Here is a 20,183-nt window from a genome sequence, read left to right on the forward strand (position 1 = left end):
TTTCAGTGGAAAGAAAATGAAAAAAAAAAATCAACAGTTTTAATTTACAACGTATGGGGATTTTCCTTATAAAATTTGAGGGAAAATATTCTGTCTTCCTTAATAGGAACATCTTTTCTTACATCAAAGTCAAACATTAAATAGAAAATATTACTTTCACTTCCAAGCGTAAGAAATTAAAGGCTGATTTTATTTGTTCTTGTTTAATTAGGCTTGCATTGTCATTTTCCAAACTCCTTTTTAAATGTAGAGTTTATGTGGTGGGATTCTTTCCACTAGATTAATAACGGCATAATCATGTCATTCTTAAATTTGAAAACTGTAAATCAAACTTGCAACATTCTCTGCATGTTTAGCAACCCCATGTCCTGATTCAAGAGTCAGCATGAGACCATCTTTTCTTTCCAATAATTGCAAGACAATAGCAGAACTACTTAACAGTCTACTTTTTCAAAAAGACAAGCTGTTTAAGTAATAACTCCAAAAAATTTAACATACAAAATCTATTTCCTAATTCTTTTCCCATTCAAGATTTCAAAAGTCCCTTTGCTGTTCACCACCACTATCCGAGCAGTATTAAGTGAAAAGTAAAGATTCATCTTGCAAATCTCTGGGTTTTTGCAAAAGCCAAACAAATGTACCTGAAACTCTTATGGAAGTCGTGTTTATTAAACACATAAAGTGCAAATCAACGTTGATTGCTGGATTGAGAATCATGAACACTACTTGCTGTCTTGAGCAAGATTACATACTAGAGTATATGGCTGCGCTGCAGAGTTTCAGTGGGATAAAAGTAGTAATGAATTAAAACAGAGGTGTCTCTCTAGAGTATCCTATCAATTAAAAAGAAATTATGCGGTTCAAGAATTACCAGATGAGATGCTAAGACAAGCCTTAATACACAAAGTCAAATTAGGTGATCAAATTTGTCATATCAGATCCTAAAAGATACGACAGCTACCTCAAAGCTGTAATGGTTGTGACAGCTATTCAGGAAGCAATTGAGGAAACAAGAGAAGAGGATTGAACTAAAGGAAAAAGGTTTCATCCTGGTTGTGTACATAATTAAATGCTCACATGACCAAATACATAAACACATGGTACGGCTGGACATAGATGCCCACATCTGGGGAGCACCACAGGAAAGCACATGGCATGAGTGGCATGCCAAAATAATTCATGGACTTTACTGCTTCTGGGCCATATTTCCACCCACCTCTGCTAGTAGTCTAACAGAGGTCAGTTTCCTAGCTATTTCTCTACTAAGGAAAACTACCTGTTTCCTACAGTACACTTGTTCCGCTGTAAAGCGGTGTGATGGGTAAGTATCTTTTGTTTTCAGGGATGTATAGGGCTGAAAGGCTCAGAGCTTTTTTAACCAGTCAGCTATTGATGGAGGCAAAGCAGTTTTCTGCTCATCACAATACAAAGAAGTAGTCTTGTTATGTGTGTAAGCAAACAGAACTGCAGCTTATCTGAAGAGATTTTCCTAGGCATAACAAAAACAATTTCTAGCTATAAAACTATTTTCCTTCTGAATTTTAAATCTATTCTCTGCATATTCATGTTTCATTCTGAAAAGAGGAAGAAAAAATAAAACTTTAGATCACCTGTTTGACACTGAGCCACTGGGAAGCAATAAATGAGCATATGCATTATCCCTAGCTGAAAATAAGATTGTTTGCAGAGCATATCCTGCCACCTCAAGCAACCATTATTTCTATGCCATGGTCTTAGAGGGATTCAACTATATTAACAGATCAGACAGAGTGCTCTTCTCCACAATTTTCGAGGACAAACAAGGCATATATTATTATTTTACTTCCTAAGGTTTTACAATCTCAAACAATTTGTATGCATTTTTATTCCTGTGGCTTCTAAACAACAGCAAACATTCAACAACAGTTTTGTTTAATCGTTTACCTTGATTTAGCACCAAACCTCAAGCAACAATAAGTAAGGAAATATTACCTAGTAAAGTTGGCTTCTCCTGTGATAATTCAGGTTCTGCTGAACACCTGCAAGACCGAAGAACTATCACACCTCCAAGTACACCATCTTCACTGGCAAGGAAAGGTGAACCTGGACAAAATTGTGATCAATAATTATTTGCAGTAGGATTAGTTTCTTTCATTAGTTAATTGTTTAATCAGTTTATTTAATCTTATCCCTAACGATTGAAAAGATGGTCGAGGCCAACCGCTGCCTTTACAAAAACTTCATTTTTTTTAATGAGTAACTTTCTACATAGGTTTAATGGTTCAAAAAAACCTATGCATTACATAAATGCCAAAGATCCCATGGCAGCCTTAGAGTGAAAGCCTGAATATTCTTTATTTAATTCAAAGCAGAATAGAAAACACCAGATTCATGCAAGAAAGAATATCTGAAACTTAAGTAGCGATTAACTTTGCTCACCACTTTCTGAGCAGCTTTACACTCTCTCTTATCTGTAGATGGAAACAATGCAGAACTTTGAATTACAGAAAAATTATATGCCATGAACTTTTTCTGTTGCTGCTACATTTTTCTGCAGACATTGCAAATCTGAACATCCCAAACTTGAAATCTAGAATTCAGTCTGGATTCTAGGGCAAGTCACAAATTCTCAGCACATTAACATTAATGTCAGATCAAATATCTCTCACACGAGAGGAAAGTGCAAAAGATGGCCAGGCTGTGCCATGAGACACTCCAACCTCAGGCTGCTCTGTAAGACCCAGTGAGTTCACTGAAGCCCCCCTTCCAAACCTGACATCAGTGAAACTGTACCAAGGTTCTCTTTCTGGCAAACCAATCTAATGTAGATCACAATTTTTCACTTTAGCACAGGCAGTTCAAAAGCAAATAATTTACCTTTTCATGTAGGATTCAGAACAGTCGGAGGCACATCTTAGAAACTTAAGTTCAACTGTTGGGCTATAGAAATCTTCCATTAATTCTAAAGAATATCTCCCAAACTTGCTCCATTTCTCTAGTTTCAGATGCACCTATCCTCTTTAGATTTTAATTCTCAGTGACATTATCCATTTATAATCTTTAGAAATGTATTACTGACAGGAAATCGTATTCTGTGTACTGAAATCAAGGATACTGCATGTGAACCTTCAAGACCCCCCACGCCTAACAGACAAAGGCACAAACAAAGCTTCATGACTTTGAAGATACATCATGGAAGCTGGCTACACAACAACAACCAGAAGTTGTTTTCTAAGACTCCAAGTACCAGAGAGTACCAATATGTATGGTTCATACATCACATTTTCATTGCCTTTTCTGGCATCATTCCAGACTCAAATTACAGTACCTGAAATCAGATACTAACACTTAGGAATTCTGCTTTGTAACATTTTTTAAATAGAATGTGAAAAAACACAGTTCTTCAAAAGTAAATGACTCATGGCACAATGTATCAGTGATCAGAAAGGGAAAAAAAGCTACACCGAATAAATAAAAATTGGAAGTTACATTTGTGTGCAAACCCATTTGTTCTTGGACTAAGGGAGTTATAATAACAAGAAATGGATTGTCAAGCAGAAAAAAAAAAATCATGCCTCAACTTCTATTTCTTTTTGTTCTATAATTAATATAAAGATGGCCACATGTGAAAAAAATCAAGCAAACTTGGGTTACTTTCATAATTTATTCATTTTTTCCCAATTCAAAGTACTCTGTAGAGAGATACAATCCAACTGCTACACACAATCTTTCTTACTGCTTTATAAATATTAGCAGAAATGTCTACTTTTTCAAGTGGCTTTTCTGCTGTTAATTGAAGACATAAGATATAAAAATATTCTATCAGAAGCTGGAAAAAGTTTTGAAGTTAGCTGAATCAAGTCTAAGCATTCTTTTTCTGGTTAGTAATATGAAATGAGATTCCTATTGTTTTAAATAGGAAAACAATGGCATTATTTATGCATGACTTAAAATGTGTAGAGCTGCAAAATTAACCAAGCACTTGCACTGCAGCCGAAATAGATCCTGGTCACATATTTCCAAAAAGCAAGTTTGTACCGTGCAGACAGAGCAAGGATGATGGGATGCATTCTCTCTCTCATACAGGTGGAAGCAAATCCCACGGCTGCTCCCTCACCCATTCCAGCTGCTTTCACCAGCAATTTCAGCTGAACCACCTCAGAGCAAAGCAACAGCAACAAGGAAGGTCTCCGTTCCTGCACTAGCTAAGTTGTGGCCCATCAACCTCTAACTAGTGACAGCAAAAAACAGTTGCCTACAGTAATAGCATCACAGCGTTCTACACAACAGTAAATTCAGAGAGACTGCTTCTCCTCCCTTAAAATCAGATCTAAGCCAAACCAAATACATGCTGAGTTGTACATTCTTTAAAACAGAATGTACTTTATTTTCCAATTAAAGCAATTTTTTTTAAAAAGAGGGGTTCAAATATATTAATGAAAGATGTACATCCATTAGCAAGCTTCTGAAAATAATGGTAGAAATACAGTATTATACTTCACTTCTAAATACAATTAATGCAGTGTACACAGGAAATAATTTGAGTATTCTCAAAACACTGTGAATTCAAACATTATGAACATATGTCATTAATTCACTTCTAAAAATGATTTTATTATGGCCGAGCCTTCAAGAAACAGGATGAATAGAGCAGACTTTTGTAAAATAATAATAATATTAACAACAATGATGTTGATAATGGCATTTTTCATATATATATGTATGTATGTATGTATGTATTAAAAAAAAAAAAAATTGTTTCTAAATAGAAAGGTGAAAGCTGAAACTGAGCAACTTTCATGTATGTGAAAGCCATCACTGTGTCACATTAGAAGGGAAAAGTGATCTGACTTCTGTGTTTCTACATGAGTTTTTCTCTCTCTGTACTCTTAAGAATGACAGATCTTGCTAAACAATTTAAAAAAATCAGTGAAAACAAAATACGCCTACTACTCAAAAATATTTTTAATTGCAATGATTGATCTCATAGCTTGCTAATCACAAAGCTACAAAAACATGGGCAGTATCAGTGCAAATGAAATTCACTGTTCCATTTTCATTTATACTGGTGTAACACTGAAGATTTTGGCAAGAAAAATCCAAAGCAAAACTTGTAGCAGGGCATTAGAAAATAATGCAAGCTCTTACTGGTCACACTGAGAAAAGGGGTAGTAAAAACCAACCGAATAAAAATATATTTTAATTCTCACCCCCTTGAATCACAAAATTATGTTTTATAGATCAGAGCTCCTTTGAAACTCAACTATTCTGTTATTACTGACACATGGTGCTTTCCATGTTTTTAGTTATATATTTTGTATGTTATCAATCTGCAATAACAGTCCCTTAAAAAGAAGCAAATATCTTCACAGCAGCTCACTGATTCCATCACATTCTGGAAGAGCAACCATAGCTGAACACCAAGACCCAGTTTCAGCCTCAGAACTGGGCTGAAGCAATGCAAAGAAATTTTACACATAAGCACCTTCCAAACTGAAGAGCACTTAGTCCAAACCATACAAATGTATTTTTAGGATATGACCAACACGTGCTAATCATTTCTGACCTGGTGCTGCTTCCTGATTTGAAGCTACTAGACAGACGCAGTCTAGCACAGATCTGATATTTAGAAGTAAAAGAAGTGTTTTCTTTACAGTTATCCAGCTGAAGGACTAACCAGTTGTTCATCAGATGTCTGCTATTCATAGTCTTCTATAGCACAGAAACCATGACCAGCTTCCCTGTTTACATTAGCGTTCAAAGTCTTCAGAACTTTACTGTGAACATTGAACGCGGAGTGGTGGAACCAATTAAGTGCTGTAGCATCCTCCAACTAAACAGTTCTGTATCTTCTTGTGCATCTTTCACAACATGAGTGAAATTCAGATTTTCTTAGGTCCATATTTCACCTACATCACTGCCCCTCATCTGTGCTTCCGCTATGTATCACACTATGTATCAAGCTAACAACTTAAATAAAGATTAGAGGAATACATGAGCACTAAACTAAGCCAGCTTTTACTTTAATGCAGTGTCATTTGTGAAATATTCAAGCACAAGCTGTCTGAAACCGTAGATTTTATATTTTATGATAATAAGAATTTAAAACTTCAGTTTAAAATTTTTAATGAAGCTGCAAGGGAAAGCATCCCTACTTCAAACTTTACAAGCAAGATTTCAAGAAGTTAAATATAAGGGGATACTGCTATCCAAAAAAAGCCCAGCGCTCTTAGTAAGAAGCACAGACAGGATCTAGACAAAGCTGAGTGCAACACAAACACATAGTGGTAGTTTTTTTAGAGGGTTTTATTGCATAGATAAGCATTGAGCAGAGCTCAATTGCATGTCTGCCTTCACACACAAACTTGAAATCTTAACCTTGCAGTGGATGAAATATGCTACATGAAACTTCGGGATCACTTCATTCTTTTCTCTAAACTTTCTCCGTATCACAGACAGAAGGAATATTAATGCTTCCATAGCATGCTGCTTCTGCTTTCAGGAGGATACTACAATGCTTAGAGTGATGCAGCATCTCAGTACAAAGCAATAACAACACTGTAACAACAGTCGCTGCCACTCTAGCAACAGTTTAAGCACAAACATTTTTCAGCCTGTCAGCTAAACTCGTAATTGGGAAATCTATGCTCTCTGATTCCTAACTGTCCAAGCTCCTTCTCCCAAGGGAGGCGTTTGGCACAAGACTTCTAAAAGGGAAAGTTTCAGTGTCATCATGGTGTTATAACCTTCCTGTAGACACTGTTCATCTGAGAACTGAAGTACTGCTTATAAGTACAAGAATAGATTAGGACTTTTCTTCTAAAGGAAGAACAAATATCAGGGTCCATCCATGTATTTTAGCTCATTACTTTCCAAAACCTTATAAGAAACTTTAAAGTAGAATTCAAAACGCTGCCATTGCTAAAAGGCTAGATTTCCCGCCAGTGAGATGACACAAACATTTACTCTAAGTCTACATTCCACAAACTTGGCCATATTTGAAAGGAATGATGAGTAACAAAATCCTCTGTTCTTCTGTATGGAAGATATTTCTGTTTACAGAGCACCATTCTTCTACGGCTTTAGCATTCTCCTACAGAAGACATCAAGCCCACTCAACTTAGAAGCAGCTGAAATTTAATTTCTCCCACCACTGTTCTAACCATCAATTGAGCATCATTCATAGCAAGTTGGCCCTGAGAAAGGATAAGACAAGCACATCTGCCATTAATTTGTTCATCACCTGCTGTTTAAACAGCACTCACTGTTTAAGCCAGGCATTCCCTAGCTGGAAGGATTCCCAGGACTCTGTGGAGATTTGAAGAGTTCTGTAAACAGGAAGCACCAATCTGATGACAACTGCCAAAATCAGCTGTTCCTCCCTCCAATACAAGTAACACACGTTCTAACTTCTGACAAAACATTCCGGCTCTGCTTTGTTAGAGCTATTAATTTTTTTTGGCCTTGGTCCATCATAATTCTGGATAAATCTTGACAATGCCACAAAATAGGGCTTTAGAAAAGACTATCAAGGAAAGAATCCATGCCATTAGCAAGCAGGCTAGTACATTGTTTCACCTCATTTTATTGTTTAGGAACGGTAAGTAATTCTGAATCATGCCACACATCTTGAGGCAAGAAATAATACGTCGACATCTATGGACATTGACAGGAAAAAAAAACCAAAACAACAAACTATTTACTACCCAATGTTTGATGTGCTAAGTATTTTTTCAGCTCTTGCATTCTATTAGCATGATGTGACTTTGCATTACATTTTCAAAACTGCAAAGTCCCTCAAAATTGCCCAATTTGCTACAAATGTGCGCGTAAACATGTTACAGATAAACAACGAATGTATATGGATTTTGAAGCCTTCTTAATCAGTTTTCATTCACAGGACAGCTGAGGGCAAACTAGATTTCTTTTTTCTAATCAGAACACAGAATTCAAGCTGAATCCCTTTTTTTCATTTCAATGCTACCCTGAAACACCACTGAGAAAAACGTAATACATATCCCTACCGATGGATAACAAAATCCTGCAATGACAAGTTTTGAAAATAGAAATAAGACCCATAGTTAACTAGCATAAGAAATCACAAAGAGGAATTATAAAACACTTTTCCTCAAGCTTGCCTACCACGTAAAGCATGAATTTGATCCTGCCTCTCCCACTTGTCACTTCCCACAACTTCTTGTTTTGTTGTTTTAAGTCTGTTTTCCCAAGGCTACACGATATTGCACTGTTAGCCCAGTATCTCTGTCTGTCCAGCTCCTCTTTCTCTGTAATTGATAGTTTCAGGTATAGCAAAAAAGCTAAGCAACATTCAATATGTTCTTAAGTCCAGTATAAATATTTTCATCAAAGAAAATAATTCATATATCACGTAACAGCCAGTTCGCATTTAAAATGAAAACATGTGCTAAGCAAACTGATGCAAACTATATTCAAAATACATTCAAAGGGAGAAAAAAAGACTCATAGCAACTTGAAAAAAGAACCTTGACTAAACAGTTCTCGAACTTCTCCATCTTTTATCAGCCAATTTCTATGGAATGCTATTAAGAAGTATTTTATTAGTAGCTGTTGTTAGTACTCACATGTCTGTGTTTGTTAAAATGAAAGGAAATTAGGATATTCTAGATGCATGTTTCATTCTGGTTTGATACAACAGCACAGCAAGTTTAGAGAGTATGGAGACCAAAAACCTGGTTCTCCTGAAGGCGGGTCACTTGCATATAGTACCTGCAGAGTCACTAATTGGTGACACTATCAGGTCTCATTTCTGAAGACCTCTTAGTCATAAATTCCTGATATTCTGTGCTGATAGATTCCTGATTTCCTGCAGTGGAATAAGTGATCAAATTAAAAAGTTAGATTTGTGCTACTTCAATTATAATATATTTGGAAAAAAATACTAAAATTCTGCATTTTCACAGCACCTAAAAATGACTGCAGTACAGCAGCAGACTGTTAAGCACAGCCTTCTAGTGTGAAGACAGCTCTGTCTCTAATAGTCAAACATAACACTGTCAGAATGAAAATTATGAAGTCAATTTCATAATGTAAATCACAAACCAGAATCTGTCTATTCAATTAGACCCTGCAGGGGTTTTGAGGTCTGCTATATTTAAAAGGGTTAACATGATGAACAATTTTTATTAACGCTGCTGAACCACCTCTGAAGCATGCAATTGCACACCACAGCCAATGATTCAGACAGGAAATTCTTCTTTCAAACCTCTCCGGTTATTCTCTGACTCATATCAATTGAAAAATTTCCAAGGGCTTTCCTTTAGGTTTCCTAAGATATTCTTCCGTACTTCGATTTAACATTGTTAAAACGTAACACAATGCTAAATCTGAAGCCAACCACATAAGGTTTCAAGAGAAATCACAAAAATAAGCATGCTACCTTTATTTAATAGGGTTAATTGCATTTTGAGCAATGTTGTGAAATGCTTGGGCAATTAGTACCAGATACTTACCAATAAACTTGTTTTGCATAGTCTCTAGGAGAGCTTGGTGGGCATCTTCTGTTTGCAAAGCACATGAACATTCTCTGGCCAGTATGGTTCGGACAAGGTGCTCTCCACAACCTAGGCAAATATAAAGTTTAGGAATAGTCAAAATATAGGTTGTACTATGAAAATACTCTATCATTATACAACATCACAAGCGAAAAAATAAAAGGTGCATATGACAGGTATCTGCAATTTTGTTATTATTTTTTAAGAGAATGATACTGAGTCACCAGAAAGTTCAATTACACCAGCAGTTTCCCCTGCAGCTTTCCTGAAGTTTCTACTGCACAAAGACACAAACCAAAAAAAGGTTAAATTCACAGAGAAGAAACAATAAAACTGCCTCTGGGTTGTCATCTTCATCCGGATCCTGCAACCTCTGTCAACCCACTCACTAGTCATTCTCACAGGAATGATCCTTGGGTGTGTGCAATAAATATTTTTAAAGGATTAATCTTGTAAAAATGACATCTTTAAATCAAGAACATCCTTAGTGAATGCCACAACAACTCCTTTGCATGTTCCAGTCCATCTGATTCAGTCTTCTGTCAGCAAAGGAATAAGTGAATCTATATACAGCGTGTTATTTTGTCAGTGTATCTCCTCATTTGAATATTAGTAAAAATTTGTAACATTTTCAAAGGCTTATCTTAAAGGAACTGAAAAATGAAACTTGCCCATGAGGAAAACTACTCAGCCATTAGTGCTACTATGTAGGAGCACTTTCATGTCTGCTGTTTTCCTGCTGTGCTATTTGCCATTCCAGCAACATTCTTCAGGACAGAGAGCTGCTGTCAATGCTCAATTGGTACAGTGAATGTTTATTAGATAAAAGTCTTCCTGGATGTGGAAACGCATTGGTGATACCTTCAAGATACAGGCAGAAGTCATTCTACTGCTGTGCTTCCCACTCACGTTTCCTCAGTGGCAAGACAGTAGATGAAGCAGCTAGTGCCAAGTGCCAGTTAAAATCAAACACACAATCCAGTGAGAAAAAAAACTACCTGCTGTGATATGACAACGGTTTTAATAAACTATAATGAGGTGACTGCAGTTTGATCAGATGTGCAATATCAAAGTATATTATGACCGAAAGCCAGTTTAGGTAGCAGAACATGCGAAGCAGAATACGCAGAAGTCAAATACAGTCAATTCCCAATTATCACTATATGTTTCTAGCCAATTCCTCAGTAACCACAAGGATGCAAGCACGATCTGTCTCCATAAAAAAAAACAAACAAAAAAACAACACAGCTCTAATCTAGTTGGTCATACTAGCTCAGGTGTAGAGCTACACAGATGCACTACACAGTTCCCAGAGACAATCTATGGCTGGAAGTCACCTTATTTCTTTCACATAGCACAGAGTCAGAGCTGGTGATGTATTGGACCTAGGCTGGCTCAAGACAAAAGCAGCTCAGTCTCCATGGGTACCCTTTGCTTTACTGGAAGCATGAACAAGCCCTGAACAGAGGAAACTAAGCGAGTCTGGATGAAGACAGCCTATATCTGGCACAAAGAAAGAACAAATAAATCCAATCCAAGCTGCCTATTCTGCAGCCAGCTGCGTGCCTCATCTCTGTGCTTCCCAATGTTCTGAGTGTGGAGTACTGATGGCTTTGGACACACCAATGCATAAACACTCACAGACAGGTTTAGCACTGACTCTTGGAGCTCCCACTGGCTTCTTGTTCTTGCCAGTGCTTCTATGACCCAGTTAACACAGCAATCTTCTCTAGGAATCTTCCTGGTAACTTGGCACTTAATTATATCCTTCCCCTAAAGGGCAGAAGGAGTTCCTCAAAACTGCTAAAATATCAAGAAAAAAAAGACAAAAAAAGATTCTTTCACTCCCTCAACATTTCCATGATTAAAAAAAAAAGAACCAAAAAGGCCCTTCTGGAGCTTTATTAGATTTATTTATTATCTGGAGCATTAGAAGTCATTGAAAAAGCACAGAGATCAGACTGCAGAAAAATTTTGGCTACACATCCCAAAATCTTGCATTTTCCATCATCACATTCCCACCTTAGACTTCAATTATGCCCTCCTTCAAATGGGCAGTGTCTCCTAGTCAACAGAATTAAATTACATTGAACTGTTTGAAGTGGGGTACTCTGGCATTGAATCTACATGAAACTGGCACTACAGAAAGACCAAAAATTCTTTGTATAGCAAACAGATTAAGTATAAGGCAGTTATAAATTTAGAGCAAAATGAAAGAGCTAAAATACTATAGCAATTACATAGCAAAGGCAGACAATTCTTGAGAGCACAAGAGGAAAACGTTTTCAGAGACTGCCAAACTCTCTAGTTATTGAGAAAAGTGTCCTGGCTAGGATATTTTCTTCAAGAGGATCACACAACAGTGTCTTCCACACCACTTAATGGAGAGTCTGTCAGTTCATTGCCCCTGGTAAACTTTTGTCCACAACACAACTGAGAGTTTTCTCATATTTATTGAAGGCAAGTTAATGCATCAAGAACATGCAAAAGCTGTTTGATGTATTTTGCCCGTAGATGACAACACAGCTTTTTTTTTTTTTTTTTTTAATGAATAAAACATATTATTATGAAGCTTAGCTGTAAAGAAAGAAGCTAAATAAGGATATATTCCAGTAAAAAGCTAGCAAGTTGACTTTTTCTCAATCAACATTTGTTAACACCTTTACAGATAAGATTTACACTCAATTTAAGGTGAGAAGCATGGGGCTTGGAGTTGAATCAACCAAATGAGAAACAAAAATAAGAGCAAGATTATGCATCTCTAAGTAGTAATAAAAACAGATGTTACCACTTCAGAATTTAACTAATTCCTCAGTCGGCATCAAAAAGACAATGGGCAGTTTCTAGCATGATGTATTATCTTGTTTTACCCCAAGAGAATGACTTTATTGAAGAGTTCCCAAAACATCAAGTCAGCTACAAAAAAAAATTAGAGAGATGGAAAACTTCATATGGGCTAAGAACAGCTGCAGCCCACTGATGTGATCCAGGATGAACATCACACATCTCTACATCCCCACAGACAAAGTGATTTTTTTTGTTGTTGTATTTATGTCAACCTACAAGGCAGTAAACTTACAGACTGCTGCTGGCAATGCAAGTAAAAATCTTTCAGCACATCACATGCCAGCAATCTGGAGGGACAGATAACTAATGAAAACAATATCCCCAACTCCAACTTTTAAAAGGAAAAATTTCTTCCTTCAGTTTTTAAAGTAGGAACATCTATTTTTGAAAAACAGAAGTAAGTAAGTAGTGTTTCCCATACTCAGAACAGATCAAGGTTAGGAAAAATAATTATCATATCTATCATGATAGAATTGCACTTCCTCTTAAGTTAGAACCAAATACGTCAGTGTGAGCTGTCTACAAGTTCAGCAGACCAAGACATCTCTGTTGTCTTAAACTGGGAAAATACTGCAGATTACGCTATGGCTAAACACAAAATGAATGCATAAGAATTACAGCAGTCTAAACCTGATTTATAACATACAATAGAAACTGTGGGCTCACATTGATAACTTCATTCACTTGTAACCTAACCAGCACCAGTGTGAGCCAACTTGAGAAAGGCTTATATTAACTTGAACCAAGACAGCGACAGAGCTTCCCAAATCATGCACATATGCTAGTGGAAATGCAAGTCTGCTTCATTTGCTTAAATATCTCACATTATGCAACCTTTAATTATGCGTCTTCCTACACTCTAGAGTTCTTCACAAAATTACACTGAAATCAAACCAACAGGGATTCTCTAAGAACTTTCAATTCTGCACTGAAGTTCAACTGCGCTTGTTTTAGTAACTTTTCTGTAAACAGAGACTAAATCATTTTATTATCCCTTCCCAGTCAGGACGATGACTTCTTTGGTAACCTAAGGCTTATTGTATCTTAGAGGTAAACAATTTGTAGGACAGACTAAAGTTTCTGTAAAACTTCACACAGGAGTGAGTCAAATGAAGATGACTATCTGGAAAAACGTACTGAGTTACCCTAATGCTTCTCAAAGAAAATCTGTTTCATGTAGTAATCAAAGTATTTTCCTAACACAGTAATACTGTTGAAACACCATGTCACCTTCTGTTGTCCATGTTTGCATGTGCAAGTTGTTATTCTTCAGGATTACTCTAGGCAAAGTGTGCGAAATTCTGTTGGGATAAATGAACAAATAAATCAAAAGACAGACAAAGAACAGTGTTTTAATGCAAGTTCCTAGCCCCTTGGGTTAAGAGGAAATGAATTTAAAAAACAGATTCCTAAAGGCTCCAAAGTCATGTCAGGAACAGTCTACTACGATATAGGAATCAAAGAGGGACAGTGCACAACAGGTGTAACACTTACTTCACACTTAAACCAAAAGATCTGAAAACTCAAAGAAACAAACAAACCATATCCAACCCTGCTTCATTAAGTTATATCTCACACTTAGAAGTTTCTAATCCTGTCTGAAAATTGCTTTACCCCTGGACATGATACGAAAAGCAACAGAACTGATTTTCAGAGACAGACCATCTTGGATCGTGCCATAGAACAGCTTCTGATGTAGTGTTTCTTTCAAACTGTAAAGCTGACCAGACATTAAATATTACTTCCCTTTTCTGTGAGTATTGAAATGTGTCATCTCTGAGAACACCACTTTTCCTGCTTAGGCATTCCTCACTGATTCATACAAGATGCCCACAAGAACAATCAGAGAATCTATAGCCTCCTTTTTTCTCCACAGTATCTCTTTCTTCTGTTAACTTACTATAATTTAGCATTTGTGTATGTATCAGTAGTTCTCTCAAGTTACTACCTCAGCCAAAAAAACCACAGAAAAACACAAAGCTCCCAACAAGCCTAGAGCACAGCAAGATGGTCCTTCCTGCACTCCATAGCCATGAAGCAGATGTTGCTGATCAGTGAATCACAGATCAAGCAAACCAGAAGTACCTGTTACATTGTACTGTGGTGTGCAACAAGTGAGATATATGCTGTTCTGCAGAAAAATAAAAGATGGGAACCAATCATGGAAGCCTGTTACTACACTGACAAATGACAACAATTTTTCCACTTCATTCATAATTTCAATAGCAGGCAATTCTCTATACATGTTTTTGGTACTCAATGTCAATATATACACAGGACAAGAAATATGTCAGAGTTACATACTTTAGCAGGTATTAAGGTGAATTATTAACCCATTTAAAGATCTGCCTTTTTTCAGTATACTTTATGAAGTTACATAGAAGCATATACTTTGATTCACATTTTTAGTGCTTCACCAGTGATATGTCAAAATGAACAAAGCTTAGCAAAGTCAACTTTTATAAGTGTATGAATTAAGTGGTAGAACCAAGCTAAGCTTTTTTGCACTTCAAGTGCTACTTGAAGCACTTGCTTTAAGCCTCTTTGAAAGTTTCATTCTATTTAGCTTGTCAGTAAACTAAACCAATGCATTTCAATAGCATACCCTTGGATAGGTACATACAGCAGGACAGTAGCTGTGGAGATAACCCAGATGTTTGTGAAAGCATCAGTCACTGAACTGAGAAAACAGACAAGTCAGTAATACAAAAGGTAGTGCTTAAAAGTTGGTACTTTTCTTTCCTAATTGACATTTAGTAGTTAGCTGTAGTAAACCACTAGTTAGCCTACACAACTTTCACAGTCAAATTGTGAAAGACAAAAGTGATTTTCAAGGTTGTCAATTTGATACTATTTTACACCAAATAATATCTTGAAGAAAAGATTAGAAATCTGAGCTACAATATTCTAATTAGCACAGCTAACCTAGCACTAACACTTTAACTAACTCAGAGATTATAAAAATGTTAACTTGCTGTAGAATTTAGCTTTTAATTTCAGCATCATGTAAGAAATGATGGATTAAATTACTGCTTTTCCCTCAACATAGTGACTTCTCAAGTGGATTTTTAATGCTTAAAACAACCACAACAAGAGGGGAAAGAACCCAGCACAATATAAGTCGAACATCCCAGACAATGTGTGCTCTGCATCTTATAATGTCCTACCAATGGAACCAAGATGGCAATCGAAAGGAAGGCCTTCTGCGAAGCAAGGGCCTCTGAGCAGCGTGTCAGAAAGAAATTGTTTTTTTGCTTCTTTTGATGGAAGATGCTTTCAAGTCAGGAAATTAGAAACAGGTGTGCCAGAGGGCACACACACATCCATGCACCACACTGAAAAACATGCGTTTTCAATTTTCAGACATGAAAGAGACTCCTGTTGAATGGAAGGAGAAATGAAAATCTAGCTTTCTTTCTGCAAGCCATAAGCAGAGAGCTTATGGAGCTTTGACAAGCTGCCTGAGCCCGTCTAGCTATTGAAATGTGCAGTACCTCAACACAAAGTGTTGGAGCTTGCTTTAAAGGAGTACAAAATGGAAACTTGCCTTACTCACATTCAAGAATGGAAAAATTAATCTAGTACACTCCGCTGCCAAAAAATGACTCTTCTCTTTTCAGAAGCTAAAGATAGAAATTACAGGTTATTTGTGTTTCAGTATTTCATACAGCAGAGTCTGAACCTGGCCCTTTCAAGTTGTTTCAGTTCTTATGTTATTGTTTCGAGTAGTGCCTAGAAAACAAATACCAACTTACAAGTTACCAGTTACTGTTTCTACTTTGTTTCCTGAAGTAACTTCTTATGCCTAACAGAAACACAATGAAACCTGTATTACAGTAAGCTCCTGTTGCTACTAGTGGGATCCCTAGGAAGAGATGACAAAAATCCTATAAGACAATGATGTTAAAAACTGAAATACAATAAAATAAAAATATTTGGCTTGGAAGATACTGATAGGAGTAAATTACCTATTAAAATAGAAATGTAAGAACATTCCAGATTTTGAAATCTAATTTTGAAAAGACAGAGAATGCTATGGTCTAGCATAATATACTGCAGTACTAAATTAAAGCAGCATAATTGTTAGCTTACTGTACTCCTGTCAGCTGCTTTATCTTGCCTTCATACTAGCGGGGGAAAATTTTTACTTACTGACCTGCTGCCAGGAAGAACACCTGCAAGCAAAGTTCTGTACGATTCCAAATGCATTGATCCTGGAGGGATCAATGGATCACATTCTTGTTGTAGCCAAAATATTCTTGGATGATTTAACTTCCAAACTAACAAACAGCTACCAAGAACATGCAAACTGAAATTTCCCAAAAGGCTGCAACTTCTATAAAATTGGGTAGGTTTCAAAGACAACAAAACACAAGTCTAGCATCAGGAAAAACTCTGTCTGAAGTATCTTCTCTAAGTAGCTCTATCCTTTATAAGGAGCTCTATTCTTTTTACATTTTTAACTCTTCTCTATGAGCAAAAAAATAAAATCATTCACTAAAACAATTAATATAATTTTACAAATTTATATACAACATAAAAAAAAAAAAAAAAAAAAAAAAAAGATAAATGCCAATTTATGAATCCATCAGTTTCAAAAACTAGAAAATGCCAGATAACATCAATTATGGCAAATCTGCTTGTGTCAGCTGAAGTAGCATTTAGGACATCAGGAAGTATTACTTTTCAGAAAGGGTGGTCAGGCACTGGAATGGACTGCCCAGGGAGGTGGTGGAGTCACCGACCCTGGGGGTGTTCAAGGAAAGGCTGGATGTTGTGTTGAGGGACGTGGTTTAGTAGGAGCTATTGGGAATAGGTGAACGGTTGGACTGGGTGATCTTTTAGGTCTTTTCCAACCTTGGTGATTCTATGATTCTATGATTTCAGATGCATCTCTAAGAGAAAACAGAATGAAGAGTAATTGTTGCTCCTTCAAAACAAATGTATATTTTACATTTCTATCTTTAATGTATTTTGAAAGATTAATTTTGGTTAAACAGAAAAGTCAAAAATGATCTTTTTGCATTTGCCTTCATCAGAAGCTTTGTTGCTCTTGATCTCTTTGCAAAAACTAGCACACTGAACACACAAACAACAAACGGTCATCACACTGAATTTTCAGGAAAAGAAATAAGGCAGCTTATGTATTAGCTAACTGTGCAATCGCTTCCTCCTAGTGACTGAATAATGTTTAAGCCAGAAACAGAGTGGTTATCTGACTGCTCCTTAGCGCTACCACTTCCACAAATCACCCTCTGCCTATTACGTCCTCTCTCTTCACACAGCCTTGCAGTCATAGCATGTTAGTTCAGACTCTACATGCTACAGAACTAACACCTCCAAAAGGCATCTGGACATAAAGCATGAGCTCTCGACAGAAGTATTCACTTCAGAGGTAAATACTGATCTGTCTGGAGATAGATCTTTCCTCCTTTACTCTCTGCTTCATTGCCACAATGATGTAATTCTTCTCCATATGCAGCTGATTCATCCGTGATGCATTACATTATCTATTATTCCCCAAACTTTACAGGATCAGACTCATCCTGATGAGAGACAATACACACTTTTGCAAAGAGATGAGCTGTATCGTAACGTAGCTTAAACAATCCACACAGCATACAAGATTTGCCTGTGAAATTACTCTGGACCTGTGGGCTCAGAAAGGACCAGGTCAAACTGACAAACTGAACCACAGTAGCCACCACTGCCATCAATGCATAGCCCCACATCTTAGATAAAAGCTTCCTTGAGAAACATCTCCTCTTCACATCAGCAGATAACTGTGATTCCTGCTGAAATGAGTTTTCAAGTAGGTTGAAGTCAATGGTTTGGTGCCTTCCAAAAGAAGAGAGGGAAACATTGGCTGTGGCATAGCTTGAGTATCAGTTTAACAAACACAATCCATCTCTTTTCAGGTGGCATTTCATATTCCACAATCCCTACTCTGCTTTGTCAACAATATCATCCACGATGTACACAATGGACTGGAAAGAAGAACAGAACTGAACAGTAGTAAAAGTTTTAGCAGAAATAGGCAGGAAGAGGAAGTGTGAATATGTTTGTTTCCATATCAATTATAATTTTAAAAAGGAGGGAAAGTGGGCAGCACTAACCTACATGCATGAAGTTTGGAAAGACACGTTTGATGAACTTTTATGTCAAGTAAATTCAAATTATCCAAGAGTAATTTCACAGTCTGACAGAAAATAAAGCTATACCTAAAGCTTTAGGAAAGAGGATTAGTTTGTGTATTCTTTACATAGCCACGTGGTTGTTAGTGCTGGCAAAGGAACACACCCAACGTGTGTAACTCAACTCATTGTGAAACAACACTCCTCAACTCTCGTTTTATCAATGTGTACAAATATCTGATGGGAGCAAATGAAGATTAGTGAGTCAGACTCTTCTCAGGGGAACCCACTGGCAGAACAAGAGGCAATGGGCAAAATGACGAGACGTAAAACTCAACCTGAACACAAGAGAACCCTTTACTATAATAGAGCAGTCAAACACTACAGAGAAGTTGTGCAATCTCCATCTGTGGAGATAATTTCAAGTGGTTCCTTCCAACATAAACAATTCTATGATTCTTTACAAGATAAAATGTGCTGTTTTTCACTTCACTGAATGATACATCAAAAGAAAAGTCCATCCAAAACATCTCTGGAAGTATTCTAACGCATTTACGAGAAAAGAGGATTTTGACTTCACAGTTTAACAGTCAGTTCTTTAGGATCTCTGTGAATTCACTAGCACAAAAAATAGGCGAGTCAGTCTATTTACTTACACAAAACACATACTGTCTGCATAAATATTCCTAAAACATTGCCACCATCTGAATTCTACTGAAAGTCAGAAACTTTTCATCTTTCTGCCATAGAATTTTTGTATTTCCTAAATAACGTGAGACCTTCTGCCTATCTTCAGGAATGAACTATTAAAAGGCTTGCTAGTTTCAGATTGCTACACATATCTACCCAAAGCACAGAAGTTATGCATGAAGAAAGGCTCCTGCTGCTAGTAAGATGTTAAAAAGGAATGCAACATGTAATTCTCAGTCTGTTCATTTCCACTCAAGAATTCCACTTACAGTTTTGTTTTCAAAGCCTCCCCCATTAGCTGTTACTGTAGATTTTCTATGTAAGGCTCTGTATACCCAAAAAAAGAATTATTACTTTTCAACTTATCTCCCAGGAAAAACATAACCTGCCTCTTTTTGGCACAGTTAGTAGAGCAATATTCACAATCACCATGGATGTCCCAGCTGGGGAGATTCAGTGTTACACTTGATACTATTTTGAATGCAAAAATATACACATTTTTTTCATGAACATAATACAAATCAAAGACATAGGAAATGCTTTCTTAAAGTACAGCCAAAAGACAGGCTATTGTTTCTCCTGTGGTTGGGTTCTGTTCACAAATATTTTCCTGCCAAATAATACCCATCTTCCTGTGTTTACATTCATATACCAACAAAAGACATTTACTAAAGAGATCCAAGTGGCCCTCAGTGCATGCTTTTGTTGGGTTGGTTGTTTTTTTCTTTTTTCTTTTTTCTTTTTTTGCGTGTGTGCATGAAAAGGAAGGTTGTATAGTGTGTATGAGTGGACATATGAACACGAACATGCATGTGCATGCATGCACACAAACAAGTAGGAACTTTTAAATCAAAAGATTTGTTTTCTACTATGTTAATCCATTAACCATCTTTCCCCTTACTTACATTAATGCTAAACAAAAGCCAGTGGTGATGTCTTTCTCATTTTACAAGCCTTCACTCAATCTCTACCATCATTCTTACATTGTTAGTTTAAGGAT

At 36.7% G+C, this 20,183-nt stretch overlaps 1 protein-coding gene across 9 annotated transcripts in view; it reads right to left on the reverse strand.

Annotated features, from left to right (window-relative positions):
* TASP1 (taspase 1) overlaps nt 1-20,183 on the reverse strand; it is a 105,523-nt gene that overhangs the window by 14,146 nt on the left and 71,194 nt on the right. For all 9 annotated transcript variants that reach the window (XM_042813779.1, XM_042813833.1, XM_042813804.1 and 6 more), the window contains 2 exons: nt 9,471-9,581; nt 1,972-2,082 (listed from right to left, as the gene is read on the reverse strand). In XM_042813779.1, the coding sequence (XP_042669713.1) occupies nt 1,972-2,082; nt 9,471-9,581 (222 nt within the window). The remainder of the gene's footprint in view (nt 1-1,971; nt 2,083-9,470; nt 9,582-20,183) is intronic.

This window comes from Centrocercus urophasianus, unplaced genomic scaffold, assembly GCF_019232065.1.
Source record: "Centrocercus urophasianus isolate 14NV4802_14NV808 unplaced genomic scaffold, USGS_Curo_1.0 seq_10, whole genome shotgun sequence".
Taxonomy (NCBI): domain Eukaryota; kingdom Metazoa; phylum Chordata; class Aves; order Galliformes; family Phasianidae; genus Centrocercus; species Centrocercus urophasianus.